The sequence below is a fragment of the Anas platyrhynchos genome, chromosome Z (genome assembly GCF_047663525.1).
Source record: "Anas platyrhynchos isolate ZD024472 breed Pekin duck chromosome Z, IASCAAS_PekinDuck_T2T, whole genome shotgun sequence".
Lineage (NCBI taxonomy): Eukaryota > Metazoa > Chordata > Aves > Anseriformes > Anatidae > Anas > Anas platyrhynchos.
Window position 1 is genome coordinate 76,701,935 of NC_092621.1, and position 19,083 is coordinate 76,721,017.

The window sequence follows — 19,083 nt, forward strand, 5'->3', positions numbered from 1 at the left end:
AATTTTTTGGGCCTGGGTGTAAAGCCATGGCAAGAGCACAATCAAAAGGACAATTTGACGTTCAAATTTTGAGTTGTCAGCGTGATAACACCACCAGTGAACAGCATGTGGTAAAAGTCTACCGCTGGAGGTGGCAAAATGAGAATGGGACACAAGTTTCTTTTAAACATTTCTGGTCAGCTCGTAATATGACAAATCGTGAAGGAGAAATTAGTTGTAATTGTGAGTGGGAATCTAGTGCGGGGGCTTGGAAGTGTATGTATACAAGCATTAATGAGGCAAACATTGTAACGGGGCCTCTTGGTAATGAGAACACCTTGTATTTTCATGCCCCAAGGAATAAAAAGGAGTGGGACGGTCCTTTTCCAAATGGGGTGTGGGCTTTAAGAGGACATTATTGGATATGTGGCAAACGGGCCTACAAAAGGCTACCAAAAGATTTGTCAGGAGTATGCTACGTGGGATACATAAGACCTTTATTCTTTTTATTATCTCAAATACAAGGGAATCACTTGGGAATAAAATTATATGATGATATTGATATTGATAGGGAGAAACGATACATTGATACCTCTTTAGCCGGAGGTAGTGCTCAAAAATGGAGAGAAAACGAATGGCCTCCTGAAAGAATCATACAGTATTATGGACCAGCTACATGGAATCCAAATGAGGTAATATCTGGAGCTCGAGAACCTATTTATAATTTGAATCGCATAATTAGGTTACAAGCAGTTCTCGAATTAATAACTAATCAAACAGCAACAGCTCTGGATCTCTTAGCTGACCAATCTACCCAGATGAGGAATGCTATTTTCCAACATAGAATGGTCTTAGACTATTTACTAGCAGAAGAAGGGGGTGTGTGTGGTAAACTAAATTATTCTAATTGTTGCTTACGAATTGACGATAATGGGAAAGTAGTTAAAAAGATAACCAAGGAAATTAGAAAATTAGCCCACGTCCCAACACAAACCTGGAAGGATATGGAATGGGATTTATTTTCATGGCTGCCTGGTGGACCATGGGTTAGAAGAATGTTATTTTTTTTTGTTATGTGGTGTAATGACGTTATTATTTGTACCTTGTATGATACCTTGTTTTACATTATTAATACGCCGGGTGATAAATAGTACATTGGTAATAACTTCAGTAAGAAAGGAAGGGAATATGTCAATTATGATGCTTAAGGATTGGACCCTCCAAGAACAAACTGATGAAATCCAATTATTAATAACAGAAGAGACACGAATTGGGGATATTAAAAAGAAGATAAGGGATTGTGAGGAATGTTTTAACAATTCCAATTCGTGTCCATAAATTCGTGTCCATAAAAAAATAAGTCTGTAATAATGTAATAATTCTGTTTGAATCCTGTCTGCCTCTGGGCCCTGCACTGGCGGTTTAATTCTTGAACCACAGATGCAGTGTGCCCCAGTCTCCCCCTCATTCCAGTCAGTTTATCACGTCTTCAGAAAACACTCCTTAAATTTATGAACCTGTTTGCTTTTGTTATTCCTGACTTCTAGTTCTAACAGTTACAGTTTTTCTTTTCTAAGGGGGCAATTTATAACAAATTTGGTGCTGTGACTCGGATGAAGGCAATCTGATTGAAAGACCTTCGGAGGGGGCGCCCCGCTGATTTCAGCGGCCTTCGCTAGGACTACTTTCATTCAAATCCTTCACCCACGAACCCTAAATTCGGCAGCAAGCAAATAAAGCCGGCAACCCCTAGTAATCTTTGTGCACGAAGACCGAACGAAGACTCAGGAATGAGTAAGTATAGGCCGGTGATCCGTTCGGTTGGGGTTGGGTATCCTGGAGCGTAGCGTTGTGAGACGTCCAATTGCAGACGAAGCAAGTGCGGACCCCTCGGTAGTGCAGTTCCCACATCCCGCGAGGGACTGGGCCACGAAAAGGGGGAAGCGATTTGTGTGTGTGTGTGTGTGTGAAGGCGCTCCAGAAGATGGGACAGAAGAAGAGTAAGCCTTCTGGTCCCATGGGCGGGGTAACGTCTGATGTTAGGTTACCCCAGGATTAATGATTAATAATTGGGAGGATTCCCCTTTTAGGCGGGGAAGGAATAAAGTAAAAATGATACATTATTGTGTTGAAGTTTGGGGTGGTAAACAGATTTGAGGAGACCACCTTTACTGGCCCATATTTGGGTCCTTTGAAGATTGGGTTTGCCAGGCCCTAAATATTTATGTAAACTCAAAGGCACCTTTTAATTTGGAAGAAAGTGAATATACACATTTGTGGATCAGCTCGAAAACTCGAGCCAATTTATATCCTCTAAAAGAGAAAGGAGGGGATGGGAGGCATGAGAAAAACTGAGAATTAGAGATCCCAGCCCCACTGCCTCCCTATATTTCACCACCACCATCTGCAGCCCCTCTGACTCCCGGGCTTCCTAATCCGCAACCCCAGGGAGACTCTGATAGCGACTCTGACTCTAGTGCTCGGGGACCAGTGACTAGGAATATGTGGCTGTCCACATTAACTCCGGGGACGTCCAAGATTTTAAGAAAGACAGGAGGAGGGTAAGCGAGCTTTAATGGCAACTGGCATAATGTTTCCAACTGCTGAGGAATAATTCTAACTGGAATAATAACTGTACATTGCATATTGTATATATAAAAGCCCGGGCATTTTTGTTAAAGTGTTCTTTTATACATATGTTAATATGTGAATATGTAAATATAAGAACTGCCATTGAGGTGTATGTCTAAGGGAACAAAATTTGCCCAGGCATATTATCGGCTCATCAGGTTTAAGTGTCCTCAGTGTAATTGTCTACAGGCGGTTAATTTACAGTGGTCTGATTTTACTTGTGTATCTATATATTGTGGATTTTGGAGGGATTGGGATTGACTAGTAAAGAGCTTCTAGGAAAACGGTGGAATATTAACCACTGTAGATTACAATAGGAAAAGTTTAAAGCCAAGAAATCCCAAGGAAAAGCCCCCTAGGATGTATACTAACACATTGGAGGGATATAGTGGGGTGAGTGGGTACAGAGAGTAAAAGAACCCTTATCAAATATTGTAATCAGTGGTGGCCACTTTATAAACTAGAGGATGGAGCGGAGTGGCCCCTAAATGGAAGTATTAATTATAACACCATATTACAGTCAATGTTGTTTTTGTGGAAAGAAGGAAAACAGGATGAAATGTTGTATATTGATGTTGTTTCAGCATCTTGGAGGGAAAAGGTACGGAATTAAGTTGGCCCCTGACTGAGCCTTTGATGTCGGCATTAGAAAAGTAAAGGCTAGAGAAAGATAAAGGAAGTGTTAAAAGGTTTGCTGAAAGTGTTAAAGGTATTCGAAGTTGAATGAGCAGGGAAAGGTGATGTAGGCATTATCTAAGTAACAGTCTAGAAGTTTTGGTATATTTGCATATTTGCTGTGGTGTTTGTTCAGTTTCCCAAGCAACGGGGAGGGGGGAACAGCTTGCTCCACCAGGGGCCTCTCCAGCGGCCGCAGGGGGGCTTCGGCTCCAGAGCCTGGAGCGCCTCCTCCCCCTCCTTCTGCACTGACTTTGGTGTCTGCGGGGGGGAGGGGAGGAGGGGGGTGGGGGTTCTCACTCTCCCAACTGCTGTTGAGCAGCAGGTTTTTGTTTGTTTCTTTGTTTGTTTGTTTTTGTGGATGTGCTCTCACAGAGGCATGGACTGTGTTGCTATGGCTTGGCTCTGGGCAGCAGTGGGCCCCTTTAGGGCCAGATGAAATTGTCCCTTATCTACCACGGGGAGGTTTCTGTTTTGTTTTGTTTTTTTTGTTTTTTTTTTTTTTTTTCATGGGGGCTGCCACTGCAGTTTCCCACCCCCACACCTGTCACACCCCCCCCAAACCTTGCCATCAAACCCAATACACTGGGGCAGCTAAGTCATTACTGACTTGTAAAGTATCAGGAATTAAATTAAGTAATGAAACCCTAAATGTGATGGGGGTAGAAGGGACTGGGATAACAGTGCCACTTTTGGGGGATACCAAGCTGAGACTAGGGGATAAAATGATCACTGGGCAATTATTGTATGTATCCAAGGCAGGGACTAACTTGTTGGGAAGGGATTTGGTGATTAAATTGAGCATTCAACTAGTAAATTGTTAGACTGGAATAACAGTGTTATTAACGGAGTGCTCTCTGGCCCTGAGAACAAACATACATGTATATTCACCTCTGACTGGAAAGACCCTGAAATGGGGGCGGAAGCAACAATATAGGTGGACAATTTTACCTCGGGGGTTTACAGGGCCACCTGTTATAAATGGCTCAGGATTCAATTTAGGATTAAATGAAAAATAGGATTTATTAAAGTAATATAAAGGAATAGAGGTAAGCAAACAGCGCTGGGTGCACCGGGAGTCTCCGCTCCACCAGGACGCACACCAGTTACATCAAGCAGCTGATTTTTATGCACCTAGACTAATACATATTCATTACTACTTCTAAAAAAAGAGATTATTAAAATTAGCTTCCGGGGTCCGGTTCCTCCTACTGGAGCATGCGCATCAGTCTCCTCTGGGGGTCTCTAGGGGTCTTTCATGCTGAAGGCTCATAGTCTTCCTCTCACCCTTTGTACTTACTTGGCACTATCCCAAGTTTATGGAACACTCTCTGTACACTCTCCGCAGGTCTTGTCTCCCAACCGTCCTTCAGCTTCTTTTCTCTTCCTCTTAATCTCTTGGCCCCCCTGGCCAGATACCAAGGATCCCATAACAGTCACCAGCAGTCACCGGTTATTATCAGTTGTTCTGAAACTCCCAAACAGGTTGGCGACTCACGAGCAATTAAAACATTCTTTCCCAGCTATTCACAGTCATCTACATAACATCTATAGCAGTGTTAAATCAATCTCGAAGAAGACAGAAAAGAAAAACTGTAACTGTTAGAACTAGAAGTCAGGCTCAGTCAGGGGCCAACTTAATTCCGTACCTTTTCCCTCCAAGATGCTGAAACAACATCAATATACAACATTTCATCCTGTTTTCCTTCTTTCCACAAAAACAACATTGACTGTAATATGGTGTTATAATTAATACTTCCATTTAGGGGCCACTCCGCTCCATCCTCTAGTTTATAAAGTGGCCACCACTGATTACAATATTTGATAAGGGTTCTTTTACTCTCTGTACCCACTCACCCCACTATATCCCTCCAATGTGTTAGTATACATCCTAGGGGGCTTTTCCTTGGGATTTCTTGGCTTTAAACTTTTCCTATTGTAATCTACAGTGGTTAATATTCCACCGTTTTCCTAGAAGCTCTTTACTAGTCAATCCCAATCCCTCCAAAATCCACAATATATAGATACACAAGTAAAATCAGACCACTGTAAATTAACCGCCTGTAGACAATTACACTGAGGACACTTAAACCTGATGAGCCGATAATATGCCTGGGCAAATTTTGTTCCCTTAGACATACACCTCAATGGCAGTTCTTATATTTACATATTCACATATTAACATATGTATAAAAGAACACTTTAACAAAAATGCCCGGGCTTTTATATATACAATATGCAATGTACAGTTATTATTCCAGTTAGAATTATTCCTCAGCAGTTGGAAACATTATGCCAGTTGCCATTAAAGCTCGCTTACCCTCCTCCTGTCTTTCTTAAAATCTTGGACGTCCCCGGAGTTAATGTGGACAGCCACATATTCCTAGTCACTGGTCCCCGAGCACTAGAGTCAGAGTCGCTATCAGAGTCTCCCTGGGGTTGCGGATTAGGAAGCCCGGGAGTCAGAGGGGCTGCAGATGGTGGTGGTGAAATATAGGGAGGCAGTGGGGCTGGGATCTCTAATTCTCAGTTTTTCTCATGCCTCCCATCCCCTCCTTTCTCTTTTAGAGGATATAAATTGGCTCGAGTTTTCGAGCTGATCCACAAATGTGTATATTCACTTTCTTCCAAATTAAAAGGTGCCTTTGAGTTTACATAAATATTTAGGGCCTGGCAAACCCAATCTTCAAAGGACCCAAATATGGGCCAGTAAAGGTGGTCTCCTCAAATCTGTTTACCACCCCAAACTTCAACACAATAATGTATCATTTTTACTTTATTCCTTCCCCGCCTAAAAGGGGAATCCTCCCAATTATTAATCATTAATCCTGGGGTAACCTAACATCAGACGTTACCCCGCCCATGGGACCAGAAGGCTTACTCTTCTTCTGTCCCATCTTCTGGAGCGCCTTCACACACACACACACACACAAATCGCTTCCCCCTTTTCGTGGCCCAGTCCCTCGCGGGATGTGGGAACTGCACTACCGAGGGGTCCGCACTTGCTTCGTCTGCAATTGGACGTCTCACAACGCTACGCTCCAGGATACCCAACCCCAACCGAACGGATCACCGGCCTATACTTACTCATTCCTGAGTCTTCGTTCGGTCTTCGTGCACAAAGATTACTAGGGGTTGCCGGCTTTATTTGCTTGCTGCCGAATTTAGGGTTCGTGGGTGAAGGATTTGAATGAAAGTAGTCCTAGCGAAGGCCGCTGAAATCAGCGGGGCGCCCCCTCCGAAGGTCTTTCAATCAGATTGCCTTCATCCGAGTCACAGCACCAAATTTGTTATAAATTGCCCCCTTAGAAAAGAAAAACTGTAACTGTTAGAACTAGAAGTCAGGAATAACAAAAGCAAACAGGTTCATAAATTTAAGGAGTGTTTTCTGAAGACGTGATAAACTGACTGGAATGAGGGGGAGACTGGGGCACACTGCATCTGTGGTTCAAGAATTAAACCGCCAGTGCAGGGCCCAGAGGCAGACAGGATTCAAACAGAATTATTACATTATTACAGACTTATTTTTTTATGGACACGAATTTATGGACACGAATTGGAATTGTTAAAACATTCCTCACAATCCCTTATCTTCTTTTTAATATCCCCAATTCGTGTCTCTTCTGTTATTAATAATTGGATTTCATCAGTTTGTTCTTGGAGGGTCCAATCCTTAAGCATCATAATTGACATATTCCCTTCCTTTCTTACTGAAGTTATTACCAATGTACTATTTATCACCCGGCGTATTAATAATGTAAAACAAGGTATCATACAAGGTACAAATAATAACGTCATTACACCACATAACAAAAAAAAATAACATTCTTCTAACCCATGGTCCACCAGGCAGCCATGAAAATAAATCCCATTCCATATCCTTCCAGGTTTGTGTTGGGACGTGGGCTAATTTTCTAATTTCCTTGGTTATCTTTTTAACTACTTTCCCATTATCGTCAATTCGTAAGCAACAATTAGAATAATTTAGTTTACCACACACACCCCCTTCTTCTGCTAGTAAATAGTCTAAGACCATTCTATGTTGGAAAATAGCATTCCTCATCTGGGTAGATTGGTCAGCTAAGAGATCCAGAGCTGTTGCTGTTTGATTAGTTATTAATTCGAGAACTGCTTGTAACCTAATTATGCGATTCAAATTATAAATAGGTTCTCGAGCTCCAGATATTACCTCATTTGGATTCCATGTAGCTGGTCCATAATACTGTATGATTCTTTCAGGAGGCCATTCGTTTTCTCTCCATTTTTGAGCACTACCTCCGGCTAAAGAGGTATCAATGTATCGTTTCTCCCTATCAATATCAATATCATCATATAATTTTATTCCCAAGTGATTCCCTTGTATTTGAGATAATAAAAAGAATAAAGGTCTTATGTATCCCACGTAGCATACTCCTGACAAATCTTTTGGTAGCCTTTTGTAGGCCCGTTTGCCACATATCCAATAATGTCCTCTTAAAGCCCACACCCCATTTGGAAAAGGACCGTCCCACTCCTTTTTATTCCTTGGGGCATGAAAATACAAGGTGTTCTCATTACCAAGAGGCCCCGTTACAATGTTTGCCTCATTAATGCTTGTATACATACACTTCCAAGCCCCCGCACTAGATTCCCACTCACAATTACAACTAATTTCTCCTTCACGATTTGTCATATTACGAGCTGACCAGAAATGTTTAAAAGAAACTTGTGTCCCATTCTCATTTTGCCACCTCCAGCGGTAGACTTTTACCACATGCTGTTCACTGGTGGTGTTATCACGCTGACAACTCAAAATTTGAACGTCAAATTGTCCTTTTGATTGTGCTCTTGCCATGGCTTTACACCCAGGCCCAAAAAATTCCTTAGATGAGCATCTCAGCCAAGTCCCATTTTTTAGCTGGACATGTGTGGTATTCCATTTCCCTTTACTTGCTGTACAGTTTATAGGTCCACATTCAGGATCAGTACATTCATATCCAGGGGACAGAGTCCATTTACAAATGCTTTCTCCTACTTTTACTGTTCCTGTTCGGTTTAAACAATATATACCTTTTCTTGATGAATGCAATTGCCACGGGTCCTCCTCCTCTTTCCAGAACTGTGTTCCATCATGAACCTCACTCAAATTACTAACCCACCACTTAGGTTCGACTGGGCCAGCTACCCAAGGCCAACTTTCAGCTTCTCCTGGTCCTCCACAAACCCAGCAATTGCTAAGATTAAAAGCCTTAGCCACTTCCTCCCCCAAAATGAAAAAATTATTTCCATGGCTCAGTTGCCCTTGTAAGAATAGTACCAGGAAGTATAACATCCTTCTGCGTCGTCCAGAGAGTATCGTAAAGGTGTGAGAAATGCCTTGGGGTTGGATCCACCTCCAGAATCTGTTTAAACTCGTGTCACTGTTCGGCTTTCGAGGGTGATTCAGCTCCTGGAAAACTAATTACAATAGGTTAAAAAAAAAAAAAAAAAAAAAAATTCTTACTATATACATACATTTTCCGTTTGCTCATTTGTTTCTTTCTCTGGGACAGCTTGATTTCAGTGCGGGAGAAGTCGGTGGAGGCCCTCACACTCGGCAGTCAATACCCATAGGGGTTGCCTCCCTCGGTAGACTATACACACCGCAGTGGAGAGTCCTGCCCCGGTCTTGCCTTCTCACCTTTCTTCATTGCGGGCTTGCTTGTCCCCTTCTTCTGGTGTTTCATGTAAAGCATGCCCTATTTCCGGAATATTAGTTCTTTTTAGTTTTAATTTCAGTTCCCCAGGAGCGGACTCAACCCTCCAAGTTTTGGTATTTATTGGTCCTTTTACTCTGGATGCATGGGTCCAACCCCTTTCTGCTGTTCTCACAGCTGTTTCGGTGGTAAGTAAAACAAGGTACGGTCCCTCCCACCGGGGCTGTAAAGATTCTTCTTTCCAAGTTTTTATTAAAACCTCGTCCCCTGGTTGTATTTTATGGATAGCAAATCCTAAAGGTGGTGTTTGAACCAGTATTCCAATTTCTCTTAGTTCTTGCAACCTTTTCCCAATAGTAATTATATATTTCTGGATACTACGATCTTCAACTACATTGTCTCCCAGAGGCATTCCCTGTGAATAAGGCATACCATATAACATTTCATATGGTGATAATCCAGTCTCACTATGTGATTTAGTTCTTATGTTTAAAAGTGCCAATGGTAAACATCGAGTCCAAGGCATTTGTGTCTCAACCATTAATTTAGCCAATTGCTGTTTTATTGTTTGATTCATTCTCTCTACTTTCCCTGAGCTTTGTGGGTGCCACGGAGTATGATATTCCCACTGAATACCTAATGATTGACATAATAATTTTATTATTTTAGAAGTAAAGTGTGTGCCTTGGTCAGAATCAATGTACTGGATTATCCCATATCTAGGTATCAGGTGTTCCAATAAAATTTTTGTCACCACTTGTGCTGTAGCTCGTGCCACAGGATAAGCTTCTACCCATTGTGTTAAATGATCCACAATTACCAACAAATACTTGATCCTCCCTACTTTAGGTAGTTCGGTAAAATCAACTTGTACTCTCTCAAAAGGCCGATATGCTGTTTTTCTTCCTCCCGCTGCCGCCTGTCGGAATATTTTCTTATTTATTTTCTGACAAGTTAAACAACCTTGTGTGACTTGCTTTGCTATTTCAAAAACCCCTATACAACCAAATTGTTTAAGTAAATGATTACTTAGTGCTCTTGTACCCCAGTGTGTTTGTGTATGCAAACGTTCCAATATTTGTCTTGCATAAGCCTTCGGTAACATCTCTCGTCCGTCTGGCAATGTCCATTTTCCTCGTTCTAATTTAGCACCTATTTTCTCCAGTTTTGTTCGTTCTTCAGGAGTGAACCTCTTTTCTTCTTCTTCTTTTTCTTCTTCCTGTCTTTCTTCTTCCTGTACTATATTGATTTTAGCAGCCTGAATTCTTAAAGCTGCTTCTTGAGCTTCTTTATCTGCTAGATTATTTCCCCTAGTGTGATATTCCAATCCTTTCTGGTGCCCTCTTACATGTACTACTGCTATTTCTTTAGGTTCCCTTAATGCTTTTAAAATTTTCCTTATTAATTCTTGATGTATAAGATTTTTCCCTTGCGTATTAATTAAACCTCTTTCCTCCCAAATCTTTCCAAAGGTGTGAACCACTCCATATGCATATTTGTTAAAACATTCCTCACACACCTATCTATTTGGGTAAATTCTAAAAAAGATTTTGGAGCAATTACAACCTCCCAAGGAGGTATTAATGTTACAAATATGTGAATCATTTTAAGGAAAATCGGTACTCCCTGATGGGAGAGAAATACTGAATAAAGTGATAATGAGGCAAATATTAACTGTTTTACATCAGAAGAGTCATTGGGAGGTGCAAGCAATGTGTGATGTTGTTCTAAGAAAGCATGTCTATGTAGGAATATATACTTTAGGGAAGCACACATGTAGAGGATGTACTACTAGATGTCAAAGGGTAAATAAAAAGGTCTTCTGTAACCTATCTAGAGGGGGACGGGAGCCAGGGCTTTGACCTTTCCAAAGTATACAGGTAGACTTTACTGAGTTACTTGTCTGTCCTAATTGACCACGTGACTGAATGGGTGTAAAGCTTTACTGCAAGGATTAAAGCAGGCCTTAGAGATTGAGTGGGATTTTCACAGCCCCTGGCACCCCTCCTCTTCTGGAAAGGTAGAGCGAATGAATGGTGAAATTAAGAAACAACTAACAAAACTTGTGCTGGAAACTAAGACTTCTTGGGTAAAATGCTTACCCCTTGCACTGTTAAACATATGGACACAGACCAGAACTGATGTAGGAATTTCTCCTTTTGAAATGCTATATGGTGTGCCCTATGACTTGGAATTGCCACTTGATCACCCTCAATTCTAATTAAGACTTGGAAAGAGACTGCTTTAACACCACGATGGGGAAGGCCCCTATGTTGTTTTGCTTACCACAGAAACAGTCGTCCGGACTGCGGAGAAAGGATGGACACATGCCAGCTGTGTTAAAGGACCCATATGTGACGAGAAGTGGGAGATCGCTCCAGGAAACAAAGACCTGAAGCTCACATTGTGACGAACATAAGCTGGAACTCGACTGCTATAAAACAGCAACCCTGGAAAGGGAAGTTGCATGCTGTTGCGGAGCGGAGACTCCCCAGCCGCCCAGCGCTATTTAGCTTGTGTCTGCTTACTTGGTTAATAAAAGAATTTCAATAGACCAGAAAATTGTGTGGTCTAACTTATAACAAAGGCTGCAGCCCTTACTGTTATAAGTTGCCCCCTTAATTAATTTTCAGAGAGCATTGCATTAATAATAGAAAGGAATTTATTGAGTAAGCAACAGCAAGCAAAACAGCGCTGGGCGGCCGGGGAGTCTCGGCTCCACCAACGGCGCGCACCTCACCCCCACCAGGGTCCCTTTTTATATCTTGGTAATTCCAGGATTACGCAGCACATCCTGGTATATTCTGCGACTGCGCGCACTGTTGCTAGGGGGTCGTTTCTGTCCCTCTGGTGGTCGTGGAGATGAAGGCTGCAGTCTTCCTCAGCGTTGTTCAACTTCTTTTTTTATTTGGTCATGTTGGCCCAGCGTGAGACAGGAAGGCAGGATGTTGATACACTAGTTTAGCAACTTATCAGGAGATCGTTATGTGAGCTTTGCAGCAGGGTCTTTGAACAAAAGAGGCAACTGAGATGTAGAAGGAGAGAAGGGGAGGGGGTTCTCTTTTTTGTTACATTAAGCAAAAGAATTTTCATAGTGTCTAGCCAAGCATTATACAGCTCCTTACTTCAGCAGGGAGTTTTCGCAACTCCCGGTCCTCAAACAAAACTCCTTGTTTTTATAATACAAAAGACAATAAAAAAACATTTATTGTGTATTACACGCATCAATTTTTGTATTTGCCAGGATCAGCTAAATCCTTGTTGGGAAGAGATTTGTCAAAACAATCAGGAGCATGCATAAAGTTTTGCCCAAGGAGCTCCAAGTAAAAGAGACGCAGCTTATCTTATCTTCCCTATGAGGAAAGGCAGAGAGACCTAGGTCTGTTCAGCCTGGAGAAAAGAAGACTGAGAGGGGATCTCATCAATGCGTAGAAATAGCTGAGGTGTGGGAGACAGAGGGATTTGGCCAACCTCTTTTCAGTGGTTTGTGGAGACAGGACAAGGAGTAATGGCCACAAGATAGAGCACAGGAAGTTCCGCACCAACATGCCAAAGAACCTCTTCACGGGGAGGGTGACGGAGCACTGGGACAGGCTGCCCAGGGAGGTTGTGGAGTCTCCTTCTCTGGAGATATTCGAGGCCCGTCTGGACGCCTACCTGGGCAGCCTGCTTTGGTGGAAGGGTTGGACCCGATGATCTTTCGAGGTCCCTTCCAACCCCTCCAGTTCTGTGATTCTGTGACTCAGCTAATCCAATTTTTAAGTTAATACAGGTACCAAAAGTACTCTGGTGCCTAGTGAAATCCTGGAGCACATCTACCCCAAATTCAAAACTGACCATGTGTGATTTACCATGTTGGACTTGAAAGATGCCTTCTTTTGTCAAAAAGTATTTGCCTTTGTGTGAGAAAATCCATAAAATGGCAGAAAGATTCAGTTGTCTTGGACAGGGTTACCTCAAGGGCTTAAAATAGCCTGACGATGTTTGGTAATCAGCTAGCAAAGGAGCTTGAGGCTTGGAGCTCACTCCCAGGCAAAGGCACAGTATGTAGATGACCTAATAGCCACAACTATGCAAGAGGAATATATATATTCAGTGGACTATAAACTTGTTGATTTTTGGGGGGATTAAGTGGGGACAGCGTATCTCAAGAAAAGGCCCAATTCGATCAATATTGAAGTGGATGTCTGAGGCAATCTGCTCAAAGTCCAGCGGAGCAAATAGTGCCTCGGCTAAAAAACCACCTTTTCTTTTTTTGCACATTGAACCTGGAAAAGCAGAGTACTTCTAGTGAAGGTCTAAAGTGCTGAGAGGGCATGTGGAGAAAACCCCAAAGGAATCCCCAAAGCAGGAGAATGGGTCTGTGGGCCCACAAATGGTAGAACGGATGGCAAGGAAGGTGTCCCAGAGACAGAAGCCTGCTTGTCATTCCCGGCCATTGTTGCAAAGCAGCAAGTCCCTGGTGGCAGATAGTCCTCGTCAACACTGTGAGAAGCCCTCTGCCGCAGGGCCTGAGGCCCCCCTGCACGGGCTGCCCTCCACCGGGAGAGGTGGCTCGCAACCATGGGAGCAGTACCGGGAGTTGCAGGGCTTCTCCTCTCCTCCTTTGTGCAAAAAAAAAGGCCATGCAGGGAGCAGTGTGGTCAGTCCAGCTGGCAGCCCGCACCAGCACTCTTTATTTGGCCACTGACAGGCATCATCCTCTCCTTCAGCTTCTCATCGTATTCTTTTCTCATGTGGAAGGAAGGACGTCGGTCACACATCTGCAAGGAGTTGATGGGGTTCTGCAAAACCAGAAGAGAGTCTCCTAAAGAACTGCTGCAAGGAGCTGAGGCTGCCCCTCCCAGTGCACTGCTGCAGGAACTCCCTCTGAGCAGCTGTGGGCTACCCTCTCCAATGGGGTCTCTTTCCAACAGCCAGCACTTTCAAGGCTGCAGCCCTTGCTCCCTGAGCCCAGGGCAGGGCCTGCCTTTTCTGCTTGCATGTGTGCTTCTGTGAAGGCAGGTGCCTCGCACAGCCTCACTTTAGTCTTCAGAGTGCAGGTCCAGCGGGCACTCATCCCTCGCAGGGAGGTACAGTCCCTCGGCAGACCCGTGCCCATGCCCAGCTCGCTGCTGGCTTTGCCCTTTGCTCACTGCAACAGCTCCTCCTGCATGGTAACGTGCAGGGGAGCGGGCAGACAGCAGGCAGCTGCCTGGCCAGGTGGGGACTGCAGTGCTGCCGTGCCGGAGACCTGCACTGCTCCCCTCCCTCCCAAGGAGAGAGCGAAGTGCCTGCTTGCGTTTTTTTTTTCCTCGGGGCTCGGAATCCATGTCATACCTTTCTTCGTTCAAAGAGCAGCTTCTGCGTCTTGGAATCATATTCTTTCCACGCTTCAGCTTGTCGTGTTTTGAGCCTGTGGGCCATCAGCGCTTGTTCCCGTTTTTCCTCTGTTAGAACACGCATATAGTGCACTCCCTGCAGGTAAGGAAAACACAATCGCATGCAGCATTAGTCTCCGGAGCTTGGGCACAGGCAGGAGCACAGCGACAGGTGGGCAGCCAGAGCTGCTGCTTCTGCCCTGCTCTGGAATCTCCAAGGGGAAACGGGGCTGGGAAATGCCTATGGCGTACCGATGTTGCTGTTTTCTGAGCAGCAAAAGACAGGTGCTCACGGGGTTTAGTCTGTGGGTAAGCTGGAGGTTTTGGCTTCTTCAGCTCCTCCTCAGACCTCCCAGGAATTGGTGGCAGGAATCTAGAAAGACACAGCAGGCTTAGTTTATGGGAGTACACTTGGAGGCACTTACTCAGAGCTGGGCTCGCAGCTCACAACTTAGCTCCAGCACCACGAGGTGTTTCTGCAGGAGGAAGACCACGACCACACCAGGACAACAGCTGTCCCTTTGGTGTTTCCAGTGCCTTTTGGCATGAGCACGTTCAGTGCAGCCCAGGGAAACATCTCACTGGCACAAAAGCATCTGACTTCCTCCACTTGTGTGGGGAAGAAGGGACAGAATTGCCCCAAGGCCTCACTCGGGCCCCTAGCTGTGGGATGTGTTGTTACAACCCGTGCAGACGCACACCATCAGACACGGCCCCCTTGGCCCTTTGCACCCACAGCCTTCCCCTCGGGACCTGTGTCATGCCTCAGTGATGGGGTGCAGAGAGGTCCCTGGGTTGGCATCACACCCAGCTCCTTCCCGTGTCATGAGGAAGGGGAAGACGACAAGCCGTGGAACCCCAGAACACGGCTCAGGGGCTCAGGGCCTCCAGGGCTGTTTCCAGGTCTCAGCTGGACCAGTGCACACTTACTCTGTCTGTGTTGCCTTCGTTGGCTTTGTCTCTTCCTTCGAGGCATCTGGTGCCTTCTTACTTGCAGGGCTTTGGCCTTTGACATTCTCTTTCATCCTGTCCTTCACCTTCTTGTCATACTCCCTTCTTACAATGCTCGAAGGACGTTGGTCACCCTCCAGGAGGTGGTAGACAGGGTTCTGCAAAACCAGAAGAGAGTCTCCTAAAGACCTGCTGCAAGGAGCTGAGGCTGACCCTCCCAGTGTAGTCCTGCAGGAAATGGCTCTGAGCAGCTGCGGGCTACCCTCTCCAATGGGGTCTCTTTCCAACAGACAGTGCTTTCAAGGCTGCAGCCCTTGCTCCCTAAGCCCAGGGCAGGGCCTGTTCTTTCTTCTTGCGTGTGTGCTTCTGCTGAGGCAGGTGCCTTGCACAGGCTCACTTTAGTCTTCAGGGCACAAATACTACGGACACTGCTCCCTTGCAGGGAGGTACGGTCCCTCAGCAGACCGGTGCCCATGCCCCGCTCGCTGCTGGCTTTGCCCTTTGCTTCTTGCAACAGCTCCTCCCGCACGGCAACGTGCAGGGGAGCGCGCAGACAGCAGGCACCTGCCTGGCCAGGTGGGGACTGCAACGCTGCCGTGCCAGAGACCTGCACTGCTCCCCTCCCTCCCAAGGAGTGGGGGAATTGCCTTCTTGGGGCTTTTCTTTCCTGGGGGCTCTGAATGCGTGACATACCTGTTTTCGCTCTCTGCTCCTACTCCGTAGGATTGCATCATATTCCCCACCGATTTCATCTTCAAGCTCTGTGCGCTTGTGGGCCATGAGTATTCTGTACCGTCTTTCTTCCATCTGAGCACGCACAGAGCGCCACCTCTGCAGGCAAGGGAAACACAACCGCATGAAGCATTAGTCTCCCGGGGCTGGGCACAGGCAGGAGCACAGGGACGGTGGGCCGCCACATCTGCTGCTTCTGCCCTGCTCTGGAGTCTCCAAGGGGAAACCTGGTTTGGAAATGCCTATGGCGTACCGATGTTGGAGGGTCCTGAGGATTATCCTGGCACTCAGGGGTCTTAGGCTTTGGATGAGCTGGAGGGGTTGGTTTCTTCAGCTCCTCCTCAGACCTCCCAGGAATTGGTGGCAGGAATCTGAAAAGACACAGCAGGCTTAGCTTATGGGACTACACTTGGAGGCACTTACTCAGAGCTGGGCTCGCAGCTCACAACTTAGCTCCAGCACCACAAGGTGCTTCTGCAGGAGGAAGACCACGACCACACCAGGACAACAGCTGTCCCTTTGGTGTTTCCAGTGCCTTTTGGCATGAGCACATTCAGTGCAGCCAAGGGAAACATCTCACTGGCACAAAACCATCTGACTTCCTCCACTTGTGTGGGGAAGAAGGGACAGAAATGTCCCAAGGCCTCACTCAGGCCCCTAGCTGTGGGATGTGTTGCTATGTCCCACGCAGACGCACACCATCAGACACGGCCCCCTTGGCCCTTTGCAGCCACAGCCTTCCCCTCAGGACCTGGGTCGTGGAAAGGCCTGGGGATGCCCAGAGGCCCCTGGGCGTGGCATCGCACCCATCTCCTTCCAGTGTCAAGAGGAAGGGGAGGACTTCAAGCCCAGGAAACCTCAGAACATGGTGCAGGGGCTCAGGGCCTCCAGGGCTGTTCCCAAGCCTCAGCTGGACCGGTGCACACTTACTCTGACTGTGCTCTCCTCAGGGGCTGTGGCTCTTCCTGCCTCCCCTCTGGTGCCTTCAGGCTCGCACCGCTCTGGCCTTTGTCATTCTGATTCATCCTCTCCTTCAGCTTCTCATTGTACTCCATTCTCAGTTGGAATGAAGGACGTTGGTCATGCTCCATCGGCTGGTGAAAGTTTTTCTGCAAAACCAGAAGAGAGTCTCCTAGAGAACTGCAGGAAGCAGCCGAGGCTGCCTCTCCCAGTGCACTGCTGCAGGAACTGGCTGTGAGCAGCTGCGGGCTACCCTCTCCAATGGGGTCTCTTTCCAACAGCCAGCACTTTCAAGGCTGCAGCCCTTGCTCCCTGAGCCCAGGGCAGGGCCTGCTTTTTCTGCTTGCGTGTGTGCTTCTGCTGAGGCAGGTGCCTCGCACAGGCTCACTTTAGCCTTCAGGGTGCAGGTCCAGCAGGCACTCATCCCTCGCAGGGAGGTACAGACCCTTGGCAGACCCGTGCCCACGCCCAGCTCTCTGCTGGCTCTGCCCTTTGCTTCTTGCAACAGCTCCTCCCGCATGGCAACGTGCAGGGGAGCACGCAGACAGCAGGCAGCTGCCTGGCCAGGTGGGGACTGCAACGCTGCCGTGCCGGTGACCTGCACTGCTCCCCTGCCTCCCAAGGAGCAGGGGAAATGCCTGCTGGGACATTTTCTTCCTGGGGGCTCTGAACGCATGTCATACCTGCTTGTGCTCCATCATCAGCTTTTGAAGCGTGGAATCATATTGGTTCCATGTTTCAGCCTCAAGATTTTTCATCTTATGGGCCTTCAGTATGCGGAGCCTTCTTTCTTCTATCTTAGCGCGTACAGAGCGCGCTCCCTGCAGGCAAGGGAAACACATCCGCACGCAGCGTTAGTTTCCTGGGGCTGGGCACAGGCAGGAGCACAGGGACGGTGGGCAGCCACATCTGCTGCTTCTGTCCTGCTCTGGAATCTCCAAGGGGAAGCGGGGCTGGGAAATGCCTATGGCGTACCGGTGTTGAAGTGTCCTGAGCAAAAGCCCCGTGCTCAGGTGTCCTAGGCTTTGCATGAGCTGGAGGTGTTGGCTTCTTCAGCTCCTCCTCAGATTCCTCATAAATTGGTGGCAGGAATCTAGAAAGACACAGCAGGCTTAGCATATGGGACTACACTTGGAGGCACTTACTCAGAGCTGGGCTCGCAGCTCACACCTTATCTCCAGCACCACAAGGTGCTTCTGGAGGAGGAAGACCACGACCACACCAGGACAACAGCTGTCCCTTTGGTGTTTCCAGTGCCTTTTGGCATGAGCACGTTCAGTGCAGCCCAGGGAAACATCTCACTGGCACAAAAGCATCTGACTTCCTCCACTTGTGTGGGGAAGAAGGGACAGAAATGTCCCAAGGCCTCACTCAGGCCCCTAGCTGTGGGGTGTGTTGTTACAACCCAAGCAGACGCACACCATCAGACACAGCTGCCTTGGCCCTTTGCACCCACAGCCTTCCCCTTGGGACCTGTGTCATGCCTCGGTTGTGGGGTTCAGAGAGATCCCTGGGTTGCCATCGCACCCAGCTCCTTCCCATGTCACGAGGAAGGGGAAGACGACAAGCCGTGGAACCCCAGAACACGGGTCATGGCCTCCAGGGCTGTTTCCGGGTCTCAGCTGGACCGGTGCACACTTACTTTTTCTGTGCTGTCCTCGGTTGCTGTGGCACTTGCTGCCACCCCTTTGGTGCCTTCAGGCTCGTAGGCATTTGGCCTTTCAACTTGTCCTTTATTCTCCGCTTCAGCATCTGATCATACTCCTTTCTCACGATGTGGGTAGGAACTCGTGTGCACTTGAGTATTTGGCAGAAATATTTCTGCAAAACCAGAAGAGAGTCTCCTAGAGAACTGCTGCAAGCAGCTGAGGCTGCTACTCCCAGTGCGCTCCTGCAGGAAATGGCTCTGAGCAGCAGCAGGCCACCCTCTCCAAAGGGGTCTCCTTCCAACAGACGGTGCTTTCAAGGCTGCAGCCCTTGCTCCCTGAGCCCAGGGCAGGGCCTGCCTTTTCTGCTTGCATGTGTGCTTCTGTGAAGGCAGGTGCCTCGCACAGGCTCACTTTAGTCTTCAGGGTGCAGGTACAGCGGGCACACATCCCTCGCAGGGAGGTACAGACCCT

The 19,083-nt window shown here is 46.8% G+C and overlaps 1 protein-coding gene across 1 annotated transcript in view; it reads right to left on the reverse strand.

The window, feature by feature from the left end:
* Positions 1-13,603: 13,603 nt before the first annotated feature.
* The window catches only part of LOC113841723 (uncharacterized), a 51,176-nt gene continuing 45,696 nt past the window's right edge, over positions 13,604-19,083 (reverse strand). The window contains exons 34-43 of the mRNA XM_072031649.1: positions 18,606-18,784; positions 17,939-18,056; positions 17,647-17,784; positions 16,934-17,112; positions 16,257-16,374; positions 15,965-16,102; positions 15,251-15,429; positions 14,573-14,693; positions 14,280-14,417; positions 13,604-13,744 (exon numbers count right to left, since the gene is read on the reverse strand). Of these exons, the coding sequence (XP_071887750.1) occupies positions 13,604-13,744; positions 14,280-14,417; positions 14,573-14,693; positions 15,251-15,429; positions 15,965-16,102; positions 16,257-16,374; positions 16,934-17,112; positions 17,647-17,784; positions 17,939-18,056; positions 18,606-18,784 (1,449 nt within the window). The remainder of the gene's footprint in view (positions 13,745-14,279; positions 14,418-14,572; positions 14,694-15,250; positions 15,430-15,964; positions 16,103-16,256; positions 16,375-16,933; positions 17,113-17,646; positions 17,785-17,938; positions 18,057-18,605; positions 18,785-19,083) is intronic.